The sequence below is a fragment of the Antechinus flavipes genome, chromosome 3, assembly GCF_016432865.1.
Source record: "Antechinus flavipes isolate AdamAnt ecotype Samford, QLD, Australia chromosome 3, AdamAnt_v2, whole genome shotgun sequence".
NCBI lineage: Eukaryota > Metazoa > Chordata > Mammalia > Dasyuromorphia > Dasyuridae > Antechinus > Antechinus flavipes.
In genome coordinates, this window is record NC_067400.1 from 627,462,612 (window position 1) to 627,477,450 (window position 14,839).

The window sequence follows — 14,839 nt, forward strand, 5'->3', positions numbered from 1 at the left end:
AACATTACATTTCAAAATAAAGAACCAGCTTCCTCATTAACTTCACAAGTTTTCTAAGTTCTGACCCTCCCCTCCTTCCTATAAGGAGCAAGAATAAAATTGTTTAAACCAAATCTTTCCTCTGCAACTACCATTGTGATCTGATGTCTTCTTTCTATGAAGTGATTTCTCTGCCCTTTTTTCTATTCAAGTCATATCATTCCTTATTTCCTTTGAAAGATATGCTTTTATTCTCCCTTAAATATAATTCAATCTAAAATTCCCTAAATCCAAAACTGATGTGATTAATGTCTGCCTGGATTTAGATCATGGAAAGGTTTGCTTCTTTGTAGAATAAGATAAAATATCCTCAAGTCCAAAAAGCTGAATCGTGAGTAAAGGAAGAACAGACATTTCTAGAATATACAAGGAATCTGAAATGAAATCTTTTGCAAGGACAGAGCCCTCAGCTTCCCAGGCTTTCAATAATCTGAGCTGAAAATAAGATCATACAGACCTCTTGTATTGCTTACTAATGGGAGTCATTGACTGAAACAAAGATAGCTATATTACCATTTACTGCCTGTCAAGTTTGTTCCATAAAATTCATGCTTTAATAGCCCTGTGACTAAGGCAATATTTATAATATATCCTATTTTATAAGGAGGTTGAGACACAGAGGAAGCAAAAAGGTAAAAACAGGAATAAATGTCTGCTTCCTGAATCCAAGCTTAATCTTCTATCTAATGTTGTAGAAATCTTTCCGAAGAAGAGAAGAAAAGGATAGAATCTTGTTCTAAGTCTATTACTCCAGATCTCATAAGCTGAATACTAATGTAAGCTCAGTATTTTGGAAGCTGTGAATCTTTAGGAATCAGACAAACGTGTGAGTTTGGAGGGCTTCAGGATTGTTGCTGATTAGAAGTATTAATTGCACCTCCGGGCCTTGATTCAAATCAAGGTAAATTCACACCTTTTATAGGAGTAAATGAAGGGGTGGGGCTACTTTCCATAAAGGGGCCAGGTAATTCAAATCAGACAGATTTTCTTCCGAAGACTGAAAGTTAACAGATCACCACTAGAGAAGGAAAGACATTATCGAAAAAGTAAGTGTCTTTCAGGGCAGCTTTTTTTTTTAAGGAACTAAAAATCGTATGTTGGGGCCATAGAAGGAAGGAAAAGTGAAAGAGTGTTGAGAGGGAAGTAAATGTTGCTCAAGTTTCAAGAGAGGTAAGGGGGGGGAGGGGGAAGCTAAGGATGGGAGAAATGGATAGATTTTGCAGAAAGCAAGGAGAGTACAGCCCAAGAAATAGAACATTCTCTAAGGAGATTTTTACACTAATTCCCCCACTTTTAAAATAATTGCAAAGTGTCAGCAGCCACCTATTCCTGTCCTGGGTGTGATATATCCCAAACTGTGGACATTTCCTCAGTGTGGAGAAAGTAAAAATGATAGGAATGGTAGGCAAAAACCCCTCATACTCATAGAGATAAGCTGGGTACCTTGACAATGAGGCAGTGAGTGGAGAATTGAAAGGTTACCAATGAAGTCATAAAAGTATGGGATCTCAGTAGTCCTTAGCAAAATTTCAGCTTCCCTTTTTTTCATGGTAGCATAGTGTGTTTAACGTTGAATTAGCATAGTTTATTTAATGTTTTTAAAAATAAGGAACTTATAAAGCACTAAATTATGGATGGTGATACCTAGAGATAGTCTATTAAATGTTTAATAACTGAATCTTAAATTTAACAGATATATGTATATACATATGCATGCATGCTTGCCATACACACATATACATACATGTGCATGTATATATGTAGATAATACATATATTACACACTTGTGTAGATATATAACACGTGTGACTATATACATGTATCTGTGTATACGTATATGTATGTGTAATATGCACACATGTGGATCGCAAAAATGGCTTATCTATAATAGATTTTTGCTATAGCTTACATGTACTTCATGAAGATGGTTTTAAGTCACTAAGCCCAACAACAAAAATCGCATGTCATGGTTTTCTAGCCAAGGCTCTCATCCTATCCATTCTCTCCCTACAGCAGCATGGTGGTTAAACTGATTGAGCAAATGCGGAATGAAGTTACTTGTAGCACTTGTAGTCATTATTACAGCAAGCCAGTCACCATCTATTGCGGACACTCTTTTTGCCAAGAATGTTTCCTTGAAAACTGGAATTGTGAAGCCAAATCTATTTTTTGCCCTGAATGCAAGGTTGTCATCATTGCCCAACATATCCCCGGACTCAACTATCGCCTTGATAGTATTGTTGACTTGGTCAAGGAGCTCGAACGTCAGTTTTTACAGAATTCCGAAGAACAGTCTCAATGTCCCATTCACCAGAAGTTTCTCAAGCTTTTCTGTGAGGATCATCAGACTGCTATCTGTGTGATCTGTTCTGAAGCCCAGGAGCACGAGGGTCACACACTCCATCCCATAGAAAAGGATACCCCAAATAAACCGTGAGTTATAACCTGGGTCAAAGAAGTATGTAAACAATATGACCCAATCATCATCACAAAATACTTTTGTAGATACGTTTTTCTCTAGAATCATCCTGTCCCTGAGATTTTAGCCAATCTTCTTGCACACCCAAAATGATCTAGATCTAACTGATCTAGAAGAAATATCAATAGTCCTAGAGTCTGAAAACTTGGGTCTTGGGGACTTAATATGGCCTATTTAATTGTATGGTTATCTTTAACCACTAAGTAGAAAGCTAGATAGATACAAATTGATATAAATGAAAGAGCTCAAATGAATCAGGAATCCCAAAAGTGCCTGGCTTGTAGCACCACCTGCCCAACCTCAGGCCACTTATCCCCTCTCTAGAAGGATGATGGTATGAAGATGTAATAAGACATGGCCAAATTTCATATGCAGACTTTGTAAAGAGATTTAAGGCAATCCTGAGACTTTACTAGAAAATTACCAAAGAAAATAAATTCAAAGATCCCATCTATTTCTTTTTTTTTTTTAACATATTTTATCGAGACCTTAACTTTTATTGGTATCTGGATTCTGCATGCCTCAGAAACACTCTCTAATAATCATACCTTAACATTCAAAGAGCTTATGAGGAAGATTTTGATTCCCCAAATATCACATTTTAAAAGGCTCTTTTTTATATGAAAATTTTTACATTTTTTCCCAGTTGTGTGTAAAAACAATATTTAACATTCTTTTTAAAAATTTGGAGTTCCAAATTCTCTCTGCCCTTTCTCCTCCTTTAACAATTTAAAGGCAAGCAATTTGACACAGGTTATACATGGGCAATCATGGAAAAAATATTTCCTAACTTAGCCATGTCATGAAAGAAAACACAGACCAAAAAATAAAATCCCAAGAAAAATAAAGTTTAAAAAGTATGCTTTCATTTCATCAGCTTTCTCTGGAGATGAAAAGCATTTTTCATTATAAGTCCATCAGAAATTGTCTTGGATGACTGCGTTGCTGAGAATAGTATAGGCAGTCATAGTTAATAGCTATTCAATGCTGCTGTCTCTGTGTATGATGTTCTCCTGGTCCTGCTCAGTTCACATTGCATCAGTCCATTTAAGTCTTTCCAGCTTTTTCTAAAAGTTCTAATAGCACAAGAGTATTCTATTAAAACCATATATCATAACTTGTCTAGCCATTTCTCAGTTGATGAGCAACCCCACAATTTCTAAATCTTTGCTATTACAAAAAGAGCTGCTATAAATATTTTTGTAATGTAAGTCATTTCTTTTTTTTATTTTAGAATAGTGGTACTATTGTGTTAAAAAAAATCTGCAGTCTGATAGCTCTTTGGGCATACTTCCAAATTGCTCTCCAAAGTGGTTGGATAATGTCACTTTCTTTAGAGCTCTAAGATGCAACATCCAATTGTCTCTCAAAAAAAATTTTTTTTAACTACAGGACTTCCAGCAGCCATTTACTGATGTCGCAGTTTGAAAAAGTCAAGAAGTATCTTAAATCATATTACAAAAACAAATTACTAAAGGTCAATTAAAATTTGTCAAAATGACAATATGTTTTCTGAGGGAAGCCCCAAATTGGATAAGATTGATGAAACTAATCTCCTTTATAGGAAAAAAGCTTGTTTTTTTTTTTTTTTTTGTTTTTGTTTTTGTTTTTTTGGGGGGTAGTTAGCTTATCAAAGAGAAATTGGCAGAAAGAAGCTTACCTAAAGAAACCAAGACTTCTTTCTGAGAGCTCTTTCATGATAAAATTCTCAACCACAGCAGAATCACCACTTTTTGTATTTTGTATTTTCAGGATTAAACAGGAAGAAGATAATGATAAGGTGCCACTGGATGAAGATAGAAATCAGTGCTTACAAGATGAAGTGTCTCCAACACTCCAACCTGAAGGAGATCATCCCTAAATTTCTTGAATTCTCTGATTTTCACAATAAATCAAATTGCATTCAGAAATTTAATTTTTCTTTCAATCACTGTATACTTAGTATATGATATAGCAAAGTCCTGAAGACTAATGATGGAATTTTTAGTCTAGTTATTGCTCAGTTATATGACTCCTCTTAAACCCATTTGCAGGTTTGTTACTTCCTTCAGCAGACTTTTTTTTTTGGGGGGGGGGGTAGGGATGAAAAGGCAATGATCTAGTTTAGGCAGGCAGAGATTAAAGGTAAGTGTCTGAAGCTGAATTTAAACTCATATCTTCCTATCACAAATTTCAATACTCTAGCCACTGATTCACTAGTTGCCTCTAATTAGAAAAGCCTAAAAAGATCTTAACTGAGCTGAACAAGAAATCTCCTATATTCTAACAAACAAAATACAAAGCAAGTGTTAGAAGAACATGTGTGATATAAATGTTAAATTAATTGAAAAATGTTCAGTGGTAATTCCTGAACATCAATCAGAAAAGACTAAACAAAGGAAAGATCCTGCAAATCTAAGGATGTCTCAAAATTCAATGAGCACAAAATATATAGGCAGAAACGTTTAGAATTAAGTTATTTTATTATGACTGTTTTAATGTAAATTTTTAAGTTTATTGGTTCAAATTACTTCATTAATTAAAAAACTTTAAAGGATCAAGGAATCACAAAACTATATATAGCATGGAATTGGCCTATATAACCATTTAGTCCAGCTCCTACCCAAAAGTATCTTTACCGCAATATACCTAACAAATGATGAACTACCTTCTTATTAAAAATTTGGAATGGTAAGAAACCTGTCTTATCTCAAAACAAGCTATAACAATTTTATATTTAAATCATTGGCATCTCTCCCCACCAAGAAATTAAGTCCAAATTTGCCTCATTGCAACTCCTAATTATTAGATTTTAAAAGTTATGCAAGCTTAGAATTGTTTCTCAGGAGTACTATTAACAAAGATAAGTGTCACTGCATCAGGAACTTTTTAGATCACTCTCAAGTAATTTAAATGTATTTTCAAGTTCCAGTTAAATGGCAATGCTGTACTAGATTTGTTGTTCAATTATTTCAGTCAAGTCCAACTTTTCACGACTATTCAGAGTTTTCTTAGCAAAGATCCTGGAGTGGTTTGTTATTTCCTTCTCTACTTCATTTTATAGAAGAGGAAACTGAGGTAAATAAAATAAATGATTTGCCTAGTCTAGTATGAGTCTGATTTGAACTCAAGATGGTGAGTTTGTCTTATTCCAAACCCAATATTTTATCCACTGTGCCATCTAACTGTCTTACTGTAGTAGACACTGAAGATATAACTCTAGCAAATCAGATATTCTCACCCAATGGGTTAATCACTTAAATAAAAAGGAATTATTAATTGGAGAGTGGGGAACTGGAACTGAACCATGGAAATGTAAAATCCTCAGGAGCAAAAAATGTTATTAGGGGCACAAACTGACTTGCACAATTATCTCTGGAACTTACCTTGAGATGCATTCCCCCTTATAGAAACACTGCCTTTGTCCTATTCACACCAATTCTGTCCAACTATACATAATTAAGTGTTGGGGGCTGGGATAGGGATTAGGACTTAGTAACCACCAAAAGAGCACAGATTTGTTAAACTCAGGATTACCTTTTAAGGATGATGCTATATCAGACATCCTGATTGGTGCTGTAAAAACCAAAAAGGCTATAAATACAATGTACTTCCTGGAGCACGCTCTCTTTGACCTGATGTAGCTGTGTAAGAATAAACTCCGTTTGACCTCTGGCAACTCGGCTCAGTGTTTAGTTCTTCCTCGGAAGCCGGTGACGACCGAAGACCCAGAAAATGGGTAAGTAGAGGGCAGATACTCCGCTCGTGAAAGGAGTCACGTTACAAGTGGCGCCCGAACAGGGACAGAGGGTCCAGGGACTTTCACGAGCGCAGAGAGACTGCCTCGGCAGAAATTCTGCCTTCGCTGAGCTGCCTCTGCTGGGAGCAGGGATGATGGGGGGAAGTAGTAGTATTTCCCAAATGTTGCCAGAAGAAAAAGCGGTGTTAACAAAACGCCTCTATAAATTATGTGCCCAGAAAGGTTGCAAACTTCGCATAAAGACATGTCGGGAATTTATAGAGAAGGTTTGGGACATCTGCCCATGGGTCCAACAATCAGGCATAAAAATAGGAAGATGGCATCTAGTGGGTCAGCAAATGGCCGCATATGACCATACACACCCAGGGATCTTAAAACCAGAAGACTTTTCAATCTTTAGAATAGTAGATGCCGCTCTCAATCCGAAACCAATTGGCATGCCCCAGGATGAAACGACACAAGTCGGATCGTCTCTGGCTGCCTCGGATTCGGATGAAGAGGAAGTTCTATATACAGAAGAAAAGGCAAAAAACAAACACAGAGACCTATATCCCTGGGAGGATTTGAAAAGGACCACCAGAGTAGATTCTAGTGAGGAGGAGGAAGAAGACCGCCAGTCTACAAGACAGCGAACAAAACCGAAAGTAATGGGTAAGGATAGAAATCCAAAAGGGAGTGAGCGCCTTTTAGATCCTCCAATGGCCTCACAAAGACACGCCTTCCCCATTCAAGTGTCCATGGCTCCTTACGAGCTGGACCTACCTCCTTACAACTTGCCCTTTCTTACTGCCCCGATAATTAATTACCCAAAGCGGTGAGACCCTTGAAGAATAAAAATTCTGAGACGGATGTTTTCTGGCATGCTGGATGATATCCTCTGAGTATCTGTTATGTGTAATATGTTTGTTTAATGTTGTAACTGTGTAGTCTATGTGATGTGTGTTCTATGTTCTGTGTGATTTGTCTGTTTTATTGGTTGGAAAAATTTTTAAATGGAGCTCCATGTTTGTCTGTCTGTGTCTGTGTTAAAAGTTAGCAAACTTGTAAGAGATAAGGATTCAGCCTCTGTGTGCAGGCTTAGCAAGTATCAAGAAGCTTCAAGCAGTTGTAGAGATTATCACCAATCAGAAGGCTGAGGCACTAGATCTTTTGGCTGACCAAGCTACTCAAACAAAATATTGTTTTACAACAGCCTTGGATTATTTGTTAGCTGAGGAAGGGGAAGTTTGTGTGAAATTAAATTTGTATATTTTGTTGTATAAAGATGTTGAAGAGATCTCAGTGTATAAATAAGAGGGGGGACTGAACGAGATAAAATGAGATCTCTCAAGACACTTGTGAAAATCGATGGTGGGACGCCCGATTCTCGCGAGAACGTAAATAAACTTTGCTTTGCTTCTAGAGATCTATCCAGTTGTTTTATTAATGGTTTCTGACCCACACAGTTTTGGGGGCTCATTCCGGGATTACACTACTTGTGGTGAGTAGGTGAACCCTTGGGGTGCTGGCGGGGTGGCGCCCTGCCCTGATTTAGGCAGCCCGCCAGCGTCCAGGGCTTCTCCTTACTCCCCAAGGAAAGTGGGCCCGAAGTGGAGAAACTCAGAGCAAAGCAAAGGGAGAAACTCCGCGGTAAAAATCCCGACCGGTCGGTGGAGGACAGATATCAGTCAAGCAATTTGCTGAGCAGCAACCCAGAAAAGGTAAGCCCCTGTGAGGCCCTGAGTCTTAAACTCGGAGGGGTCTTTGGACAGGAGCCTGTGAGGCCTGGAGTCTTAAACTCAGGGTCTCTGGACAGGTAGGCTTGGCTAGGCCTTCTAGGGTGACTGGAGTCAATTGGCGACAATTGGCGTGTTTGGGTGTTTTTGGAATTTAGATTCCGTCCAAATTCAATGGGTGTGGCCCAGTCCCAGCCAGCCCTCGTGGAGAGAAATGAGAAAAATGATCAGAGAATACCGGTAGATAGTCCCTTGGGAAACAAATTAAGTAATTGGAACAAACTGCCAAAATATAAAGGAAAAAGCAAGAAAAAGATGATAAGGTATTGCTGCTTTGTCTGGGGTGACAAAGACATTGGTGGAGGCACTATTTGGCCTAAATTTGGCTCCCTTGAAGATTGGGTGTGTCAAATACTGAATTTGTGTGTTAATAACAAAGAACCTGTTAATCCAGAGGAGGTTCTATATGCAGGACTATGGCTTTCGGGGCTTCTATAATGCTGAGTAAGAGTCCAAGTGTAAAGGACAAGACGGAGGAAACTTTAAAGACCCAGCAATGGGACCCATTGTTATCTCTCCCTCCTCCATACTTATCCCCACCCCCAGAAGAAGCCATGGTTTTAGGAAAGGGGAGGTGAGGACTTAATCCCATCAGCTCCTCCTGGGCCCCTCAGGGCACAGGAGGATTTAATTCGATTGACCCCACCTGGATTCCGAAAAGAGTCATTCTCCTCTTTAAGGAAGGAATTAGATCAAATTCAAAGAGATATCCGAAATTATCCTTTGCCGGGAACTAAAACCTCAAGTCCTAAATTATATCCCTTAAGAGAGGTTCCTTCGGCCCAAGGAGGTATAGGATTTGTGAATGCTCCCCTGAGCACCGCAGAAGTCAGGGCCTTTAAGAAGGAAATGAGGTCCTTGATAGAAGACCCCACTGGGCTAGCAGAACAGTTTGATCAATTTCTGGGCCCTAATCTTTTTACTTGGGGAGAATTTATGTCAATTTTGAATGTTCTCTCCTCACTAGAGGAGAGGGGACTAATTAGAGGTGCAGCTATGAAGGAGTGGATCAGGAGAAACCCTCCAGCTGCAGGAGTAGTTTGAGCTAACCAGAAATACGGTTAGCAGATCCCAATTGGGATCATAATCACCCTATACATCGGGGAAGTATGTGGGATTGAGAGAATGTGGCTTCTTTCCTTTCCCATGGATCCTGACTACAGCAGGGCCACATGGGACCAAGGGAAAGAAACTGCTATTTGGTGAAAAATATAGGTTATTAAAACAAAATGCTGGTAGTTTACCTTAGGGGAGATTGGGGTTGTGTCTCCCTACTTAGATGGTGTGTGTTCTAGAGGTATTGGGTAATTTGTAACTGAGTTATGCCCTAAAATTTGTCATCTCTGTTGGGCAATTATAAGTTTTATGAAATTTGGTTCAGTTATTTGAGAATCTTGGAAGTTTTAAGTTTTAAAGACAAGAGACAAGAAAGATTGATTTGCAAAAGCAATCAATAATTTAAATGGAGCATCTAGTATTGGTTTGGGAATGTTTAACTTATGTCAGAGAAGGTTTAAGCAAATAAGCTTTGGAAGGAGAGAGATGGGACAGGAAGAGATAGTGGGAGAGAAAAAGAGAGGAAAATAGCTCTCCAAAAATGGGGGGGAAAAAAAAAAAAAAAAAAAAAAAAAAAAAAAAAAAAAAGGCAAATTCCCTCGTTAATCTGCCATTTGCCATGGGAGAAGGAGATATAGCCCATGAGGTTGGGGCCTATCTTGAGCTGGCAGATTGGATCCTGGGGAAATGGCACCCTAAAAAAGGTTAATTGAGATAAGTTAGGGTTGGGAAGCATGGTGGAGTGGGGAAGAGTGGCCACATGGAGAAGGGACCCTGTCAGGTGATCTAATCCCCCTTCTCCATTAAGTATGGTGGCTACAACGCCTTGCTGGTTCGGCTATCAATTGCTTCTACTGTCTAAAGGAACAGCCTACATTTTTATGGTGTTAATAACTGAATATTTTATTTTTTTCTTCAAGTCTGCTCTAAGAAGTTTGTTGGAACTGTAAGTTATCTGAAAGTGATTTATTTCTACTAAGATTCCATCTGTTTTAAGCAAATTATTTAATGCTTATTTACGTGCATGGTAGTCTCCTTGTTTAGTTAGAGCAGGATTTTAATTTGATCTGATAATTTGATAGTGTTATTTCCAAAAATTCTTTATTTTTAGAATGAAGAGAGTATTGTTATATCTGGAAGATTTAAAAGTTTTTTATGTGGAAACGGATGCACAACATGCGCGATTTAAAATTGTTTTTCTTTGTATTCGAGTATTTTAAAGGCAAATGATCTGAACTATCTACTTAGATAAGAAAGATAACTGTATAAGATGTAAACCCTTTATTGTGATTCTTGAGAACTAGATTCATCTGAAGCCCTTGATTATTAATTGCTGTAGAAGATAAAATCCTTTGGCACTGCAGCTAATATTTGCTGGGAGTTTTGAATTCAGGTGTGACTGCATAGGTCAAAAGGTGAAATGGTTAAAACTTAAGGACAGTTACCTGAAGTAAAACTGCATTAAATAGATATTTTAATTCGCGGCCAGAGTTTGGTTGCTGCTATTAATCTTTTAACCTTTTTACTTCCTGGGGCTAGAGTTTCTTTATCTAAAGGTTTACTTCACCCAAGTACTTGGGGCCACTCCCACCCTGCCTTTTGAGAAAGCTGGGAATCTCATTGTCCTGATTAGGCTAAAGTTTAGGCCTAGAGCCTTTTACATTGTGTGTTGATGGAGGGCAGGGCTATCTCTGGAACCCCTGTCCTAGGCCCCTGATTTACTTATCAAAGATTTATATTGTTAGATGCGTTTTTCATGTTTTGCATGATCATGGGGAGGCTATAGAGGAAGTCTCCCACATCAAGTAAAAACTCTTATTAAATCAGAGGGCTGAGAAATAGCTCACAGATTTTAGAATGTTGATAATCTTAATCCTGCCTCCTGTCCCCAGGAACAGAACCACCCCTGCAGAGGAATATTGTTGTTTAGTGTTAAATCGATTTTCAAATGAAAGTAAGAGGATTCACAAGACTCCTCAATGCCTGGGGGAGTAAATTGGTTTGTAGATGGATCTTCTAGAGAGTAGATGGGAAAAGGAAAATGGGTTTGCTATTGTGGATGGAGGTAGGACTTCCACTGTTACCAGAGGCAGTCTGCCTGCCTATTGGCCGGCTCAAACTTGTGAATTGTTTGCCTTAAATCAAGCCTTGACGTTATTGAGGGACCAAGATGGGGAGATATATATATATACTGATTCGAAATATGCAATTTGGGATATTTTTCTATGTATTGGGTATTTTTAAGACCAAATGATTTGTATGTATAATGTTCACTCATGTAACATCTACCCAGATATGATAATTGTTCTAAGTTGTGAACTTACTGAGACAAAATTTCTTTCTGTTATTACTACAAGGTTATGATAAATAATTGTTTAAGAGTTATCAGAAATTTGATTAATGACATCTGTTATTGGAGGTAAAAGTTTTGGCTTAGAGTTAATTAGCTGTTTGGGAGTTTTAAAGCTCCACCCTGTGACAGTTATTGGGACAATTGATTGATAAACTGTTAAAACTCAACTGCTTATGTTATGTTATAGTTATGTTCTTGAATTTTTCCTTCTGTAACTGATCTCTCTCTGATCAGAGCAATGGTCAATAGAACTGTTAATGTAATTCAATTATGTCATGCCTTGCTATTTTCAGTCTGGTCATATGTAATCATTGTATCCTAAATGCTTGGGCAAATGAGTATTTCGCCGGGTCATCTGTCTGTTACTGGATATTTGTGTTTTATTTCTTTAAGGTTTCTACATGATAAGAGGACAATTAACAGGGGTCTGTGAGACCTCACTGATGTTGCAACTTGGGACTGCACCCGTTTGCTTGGCTTGTAAAGCAAACTCATTTCTTCACATAAGGAACAATTTATTTTGGCCTCCTCATGTTTTGCAGCAACCTGATGAACTGAGTCATTCTGAGACTGATCTAATCTTTGTGCTAGATTTGTGTTTTTGCTCTAGATTTTGGTCAAATTACAGATATTGACTTGCTTCTGGAACCGGGATCAGCTTTGATCAGCTTTGATTGTCAGCATGATGCACCCACTCTGCAAGGAATGAGAGCCTCCTATCACTTTACAGCCTGAAGCAGCAGTTTGTATATGAGACCATGGACTGGACCCTGCATCGAGTGTACTTTGGACTGATATAAGGGACTTTGGGAAGGGTTCATGACTGACTGTTAAACCTTGCCTGGATCATCTATTACTGTGTGCTTAAGATTTGGGATGGGATTTGTTAACACTGTGTAACTGTTGCTGTTATGTTTGAGGGCTTGTTAGGAAATGCTACTGTATTAGTCTGTTATGTATAGGGATTTTGATTTGCTCTTGGAATTTATATGGGGAATGGTCATTTGATATTCCTTTCCGTGAGAGAAAAAAAAAAGGGGGGGGAGGTAGAGATAGAACATTGGGGAACCTGGTATATATTTTTTCAAAATACCTGAAAGAATGGGAACGCCTAGCTCCTATTCACTTTGCATGCTCCTCTGGGCTGACCACTTTTATCTGTTCCACCTCCTTTTAGGCAAACAAGATTACTGTGTGCTCGTGTCACTTTTTCCTCACCTCACGGTACACCCAGCCAATGAGCTCTTACAATTTTGGGACTCAGGGACTGACGCTAGAATCAGACCAAAAAGAGAGCCTTTAACAGCAATCATACTTGCTGTTGTCATTGGCCTTGGCCAAACTGGTACGGGAACAGGGATTGCCTCTTTAGTCACATCCAATCACCAATACGCACAGTTAAGTGCAGTCATTGATAAAGACCTCACAGAACTCCAATCAGGCCTTGAAAATTTAAAAGACTCTGTGTCCTCCCTAGCAGAAGTAGTACTGCAAAATAGAAGGGGTTTAGATCTGTTGTTCTTACAGCAGGGCTGCACTAAAAGAAGAATGTTGTTTCTTTGTAAATAAGCTGGGCCTGGTAGAGAATAGCATTCAAAGGGTCAAGGACAACTTAGAAAAATGTAAAAGAGAGAGAGAGCAACAAGAATCCTGGTACCAAAACTGGTTTTCTGCTTCCCCCTGGCTGACAACATTGCTTCCTAGTCTCCTAGGCCCACTCATTGGCTTTCTACTCTTGGTTTCTTTTGGACCATGGCTGTTTAATAAATTAACCACCTTTATTAAGTCTCAGGTTGACTCAGCGATACAGAAGAATGTTCAAGTTGTCTACCAACCGGTCCACGACACAGAGTCAATGGACGATCTACACACTGCACAACCTGAGCCCCTTTGTTTTACTGAAGCTGATCTTAACACTCCATGGTATCTGAAACTTTGCTTTACTTAAGTTAACTATCCCCTGGCGCCTGTTTGTCTCTGCATAATTACCTCCCTTTGATCATGCATAATGGAAAGGCTATGACCCTCAGGTCTGGCTGACGGAGCTTGAGCCACAACCGTAAGACCACCACCGCGCCATGACGGGCAACTTCAGGGCATTCCCACCCACCTGAGACAGGGCCCTGGTGTGGCAGGGACCCACAGGTCAGGCGTGGCCTGCCCTGACGACCTAAGACAGCGCTCCGTGGCCAGAATCCTCAAGCTCACGCAGAAGGGATCCAGGGCATAAGCCATTTGTTTAAGAAACGCTTGCTGTAAAAGCAAAGCATGCATGGTGATATAATTGGAGGCTGAGACAGGGGAAAGTATTATGTTTACAAAAGGCTTCACTTCCGAAACCAAGGCATCTGCGCTTTCAGCACTGGCTTAAACAAAAAAGGGGGAATTGTTGGGGGCTGGGATAGGGATTAGGACTTAGTAACCACCAAAAGAGCACAGATTTGTTAAACTCAGGATTACCTTTTAAGGATGATGCTATATCAGACATCCTGATTGGTGCTGTAAAAACCAAAAAGGCTATAAATACAATGTACTTCCTGGAGCACGCTCTCTTTGACCTGATGTAGCTGTGTAAGAATAAACTCCGTTTGACCTCTGGCAACTCGGCTCAGTGTTTAGTTCTTCCTCGGAAGCCGGTGACGACCGAAGACCCAGAAAATGGGTAAGTAGAGGGCAGATACTCCGCTCGTGAAAGGAGTCACGTTACAATTAAGGAATAAGGACAAGCTGCCAAAAACATGCTGTTATCTGAATATAGAATAATAGGAGAAAGGACCCCAAACTTGAAGAGGTTTTGTCCATCTTGCCCTGAAAATATAGCAGACTCCAATTCTGCCCAACAGTGCAGAAACGGAGAACAAGTGGAGGAAATGGGGCAGATAGCCAATGTTATTGGCCATATCAGGCCAAAAGAAAATTGATAAGAAACTCATATTCAGTCTTCTCCTTTCGAAGAATACTCTGGTTAGGGGCACTAGTGAATGAAGAGCTCTAAAAATGAGTATATCTGTGGTGTCTACCCTAACAATTAGATTGTAACGACTAGCAATTAGGTGACTTCCCCTCCGCTCCCCAGAATGAAAGTGAATGAAATGGAAAGGAATGAAATGGAATGATGAAAATGAAAAGGAATACAAAAATAATGCTAAAAGCTTGTAAAACAAAAATTCTAAGAGGAAAAACTCAATGAAAGCTCAGAAACTAAACTAAATCAATAGAGAGAATCCTTTATTAGAAGGATGCATTTTTAGTACTCAAAGAAAATATAGATTGGTATTATTTCCTATTTCTTCTTTCATTAGACAATGTCATAAAATAGAAAAGTCTCTAAAATCCCTAAACTGCATAAAATAAATAACTCCAGAATGGTATAAAATGAAAGGAAATCCATAAAAAAA

The 14,839-nt window shown here is 38.8% G+C and overlaps 1 protein-coding gene across 1 annotated transcript; it reads left to right on the top strand.

Annotated features, from left to right (window-relative positions):
* The first annotated feature begins 857 nt into the window (after positions 1–857).
* Positions 858–4,433, top strand: LOC127556667 (E3 ubiquitin-protein ligase TRIM17-like). Its single transcript, XM_051989954.1, has 3 exons — positions 858–1,085; positions 2,053–2,472; positions 4,271–4,433. Exons 2-3 carry the CDS (start codon positions 2,057–2,059, stop codon positions 4,377–4,379), a joined length of 525 nt encoding a protein of 174 aa, XP_051845914.1. The 5' UTR covers positions 858–1,085; positions 2,053–2,056; the 3' UTR covers positions 4,380–4,433.
* The last annotated feature ends 10,406 nt before the right edge of the window (positions 4,434–14,839 follow it).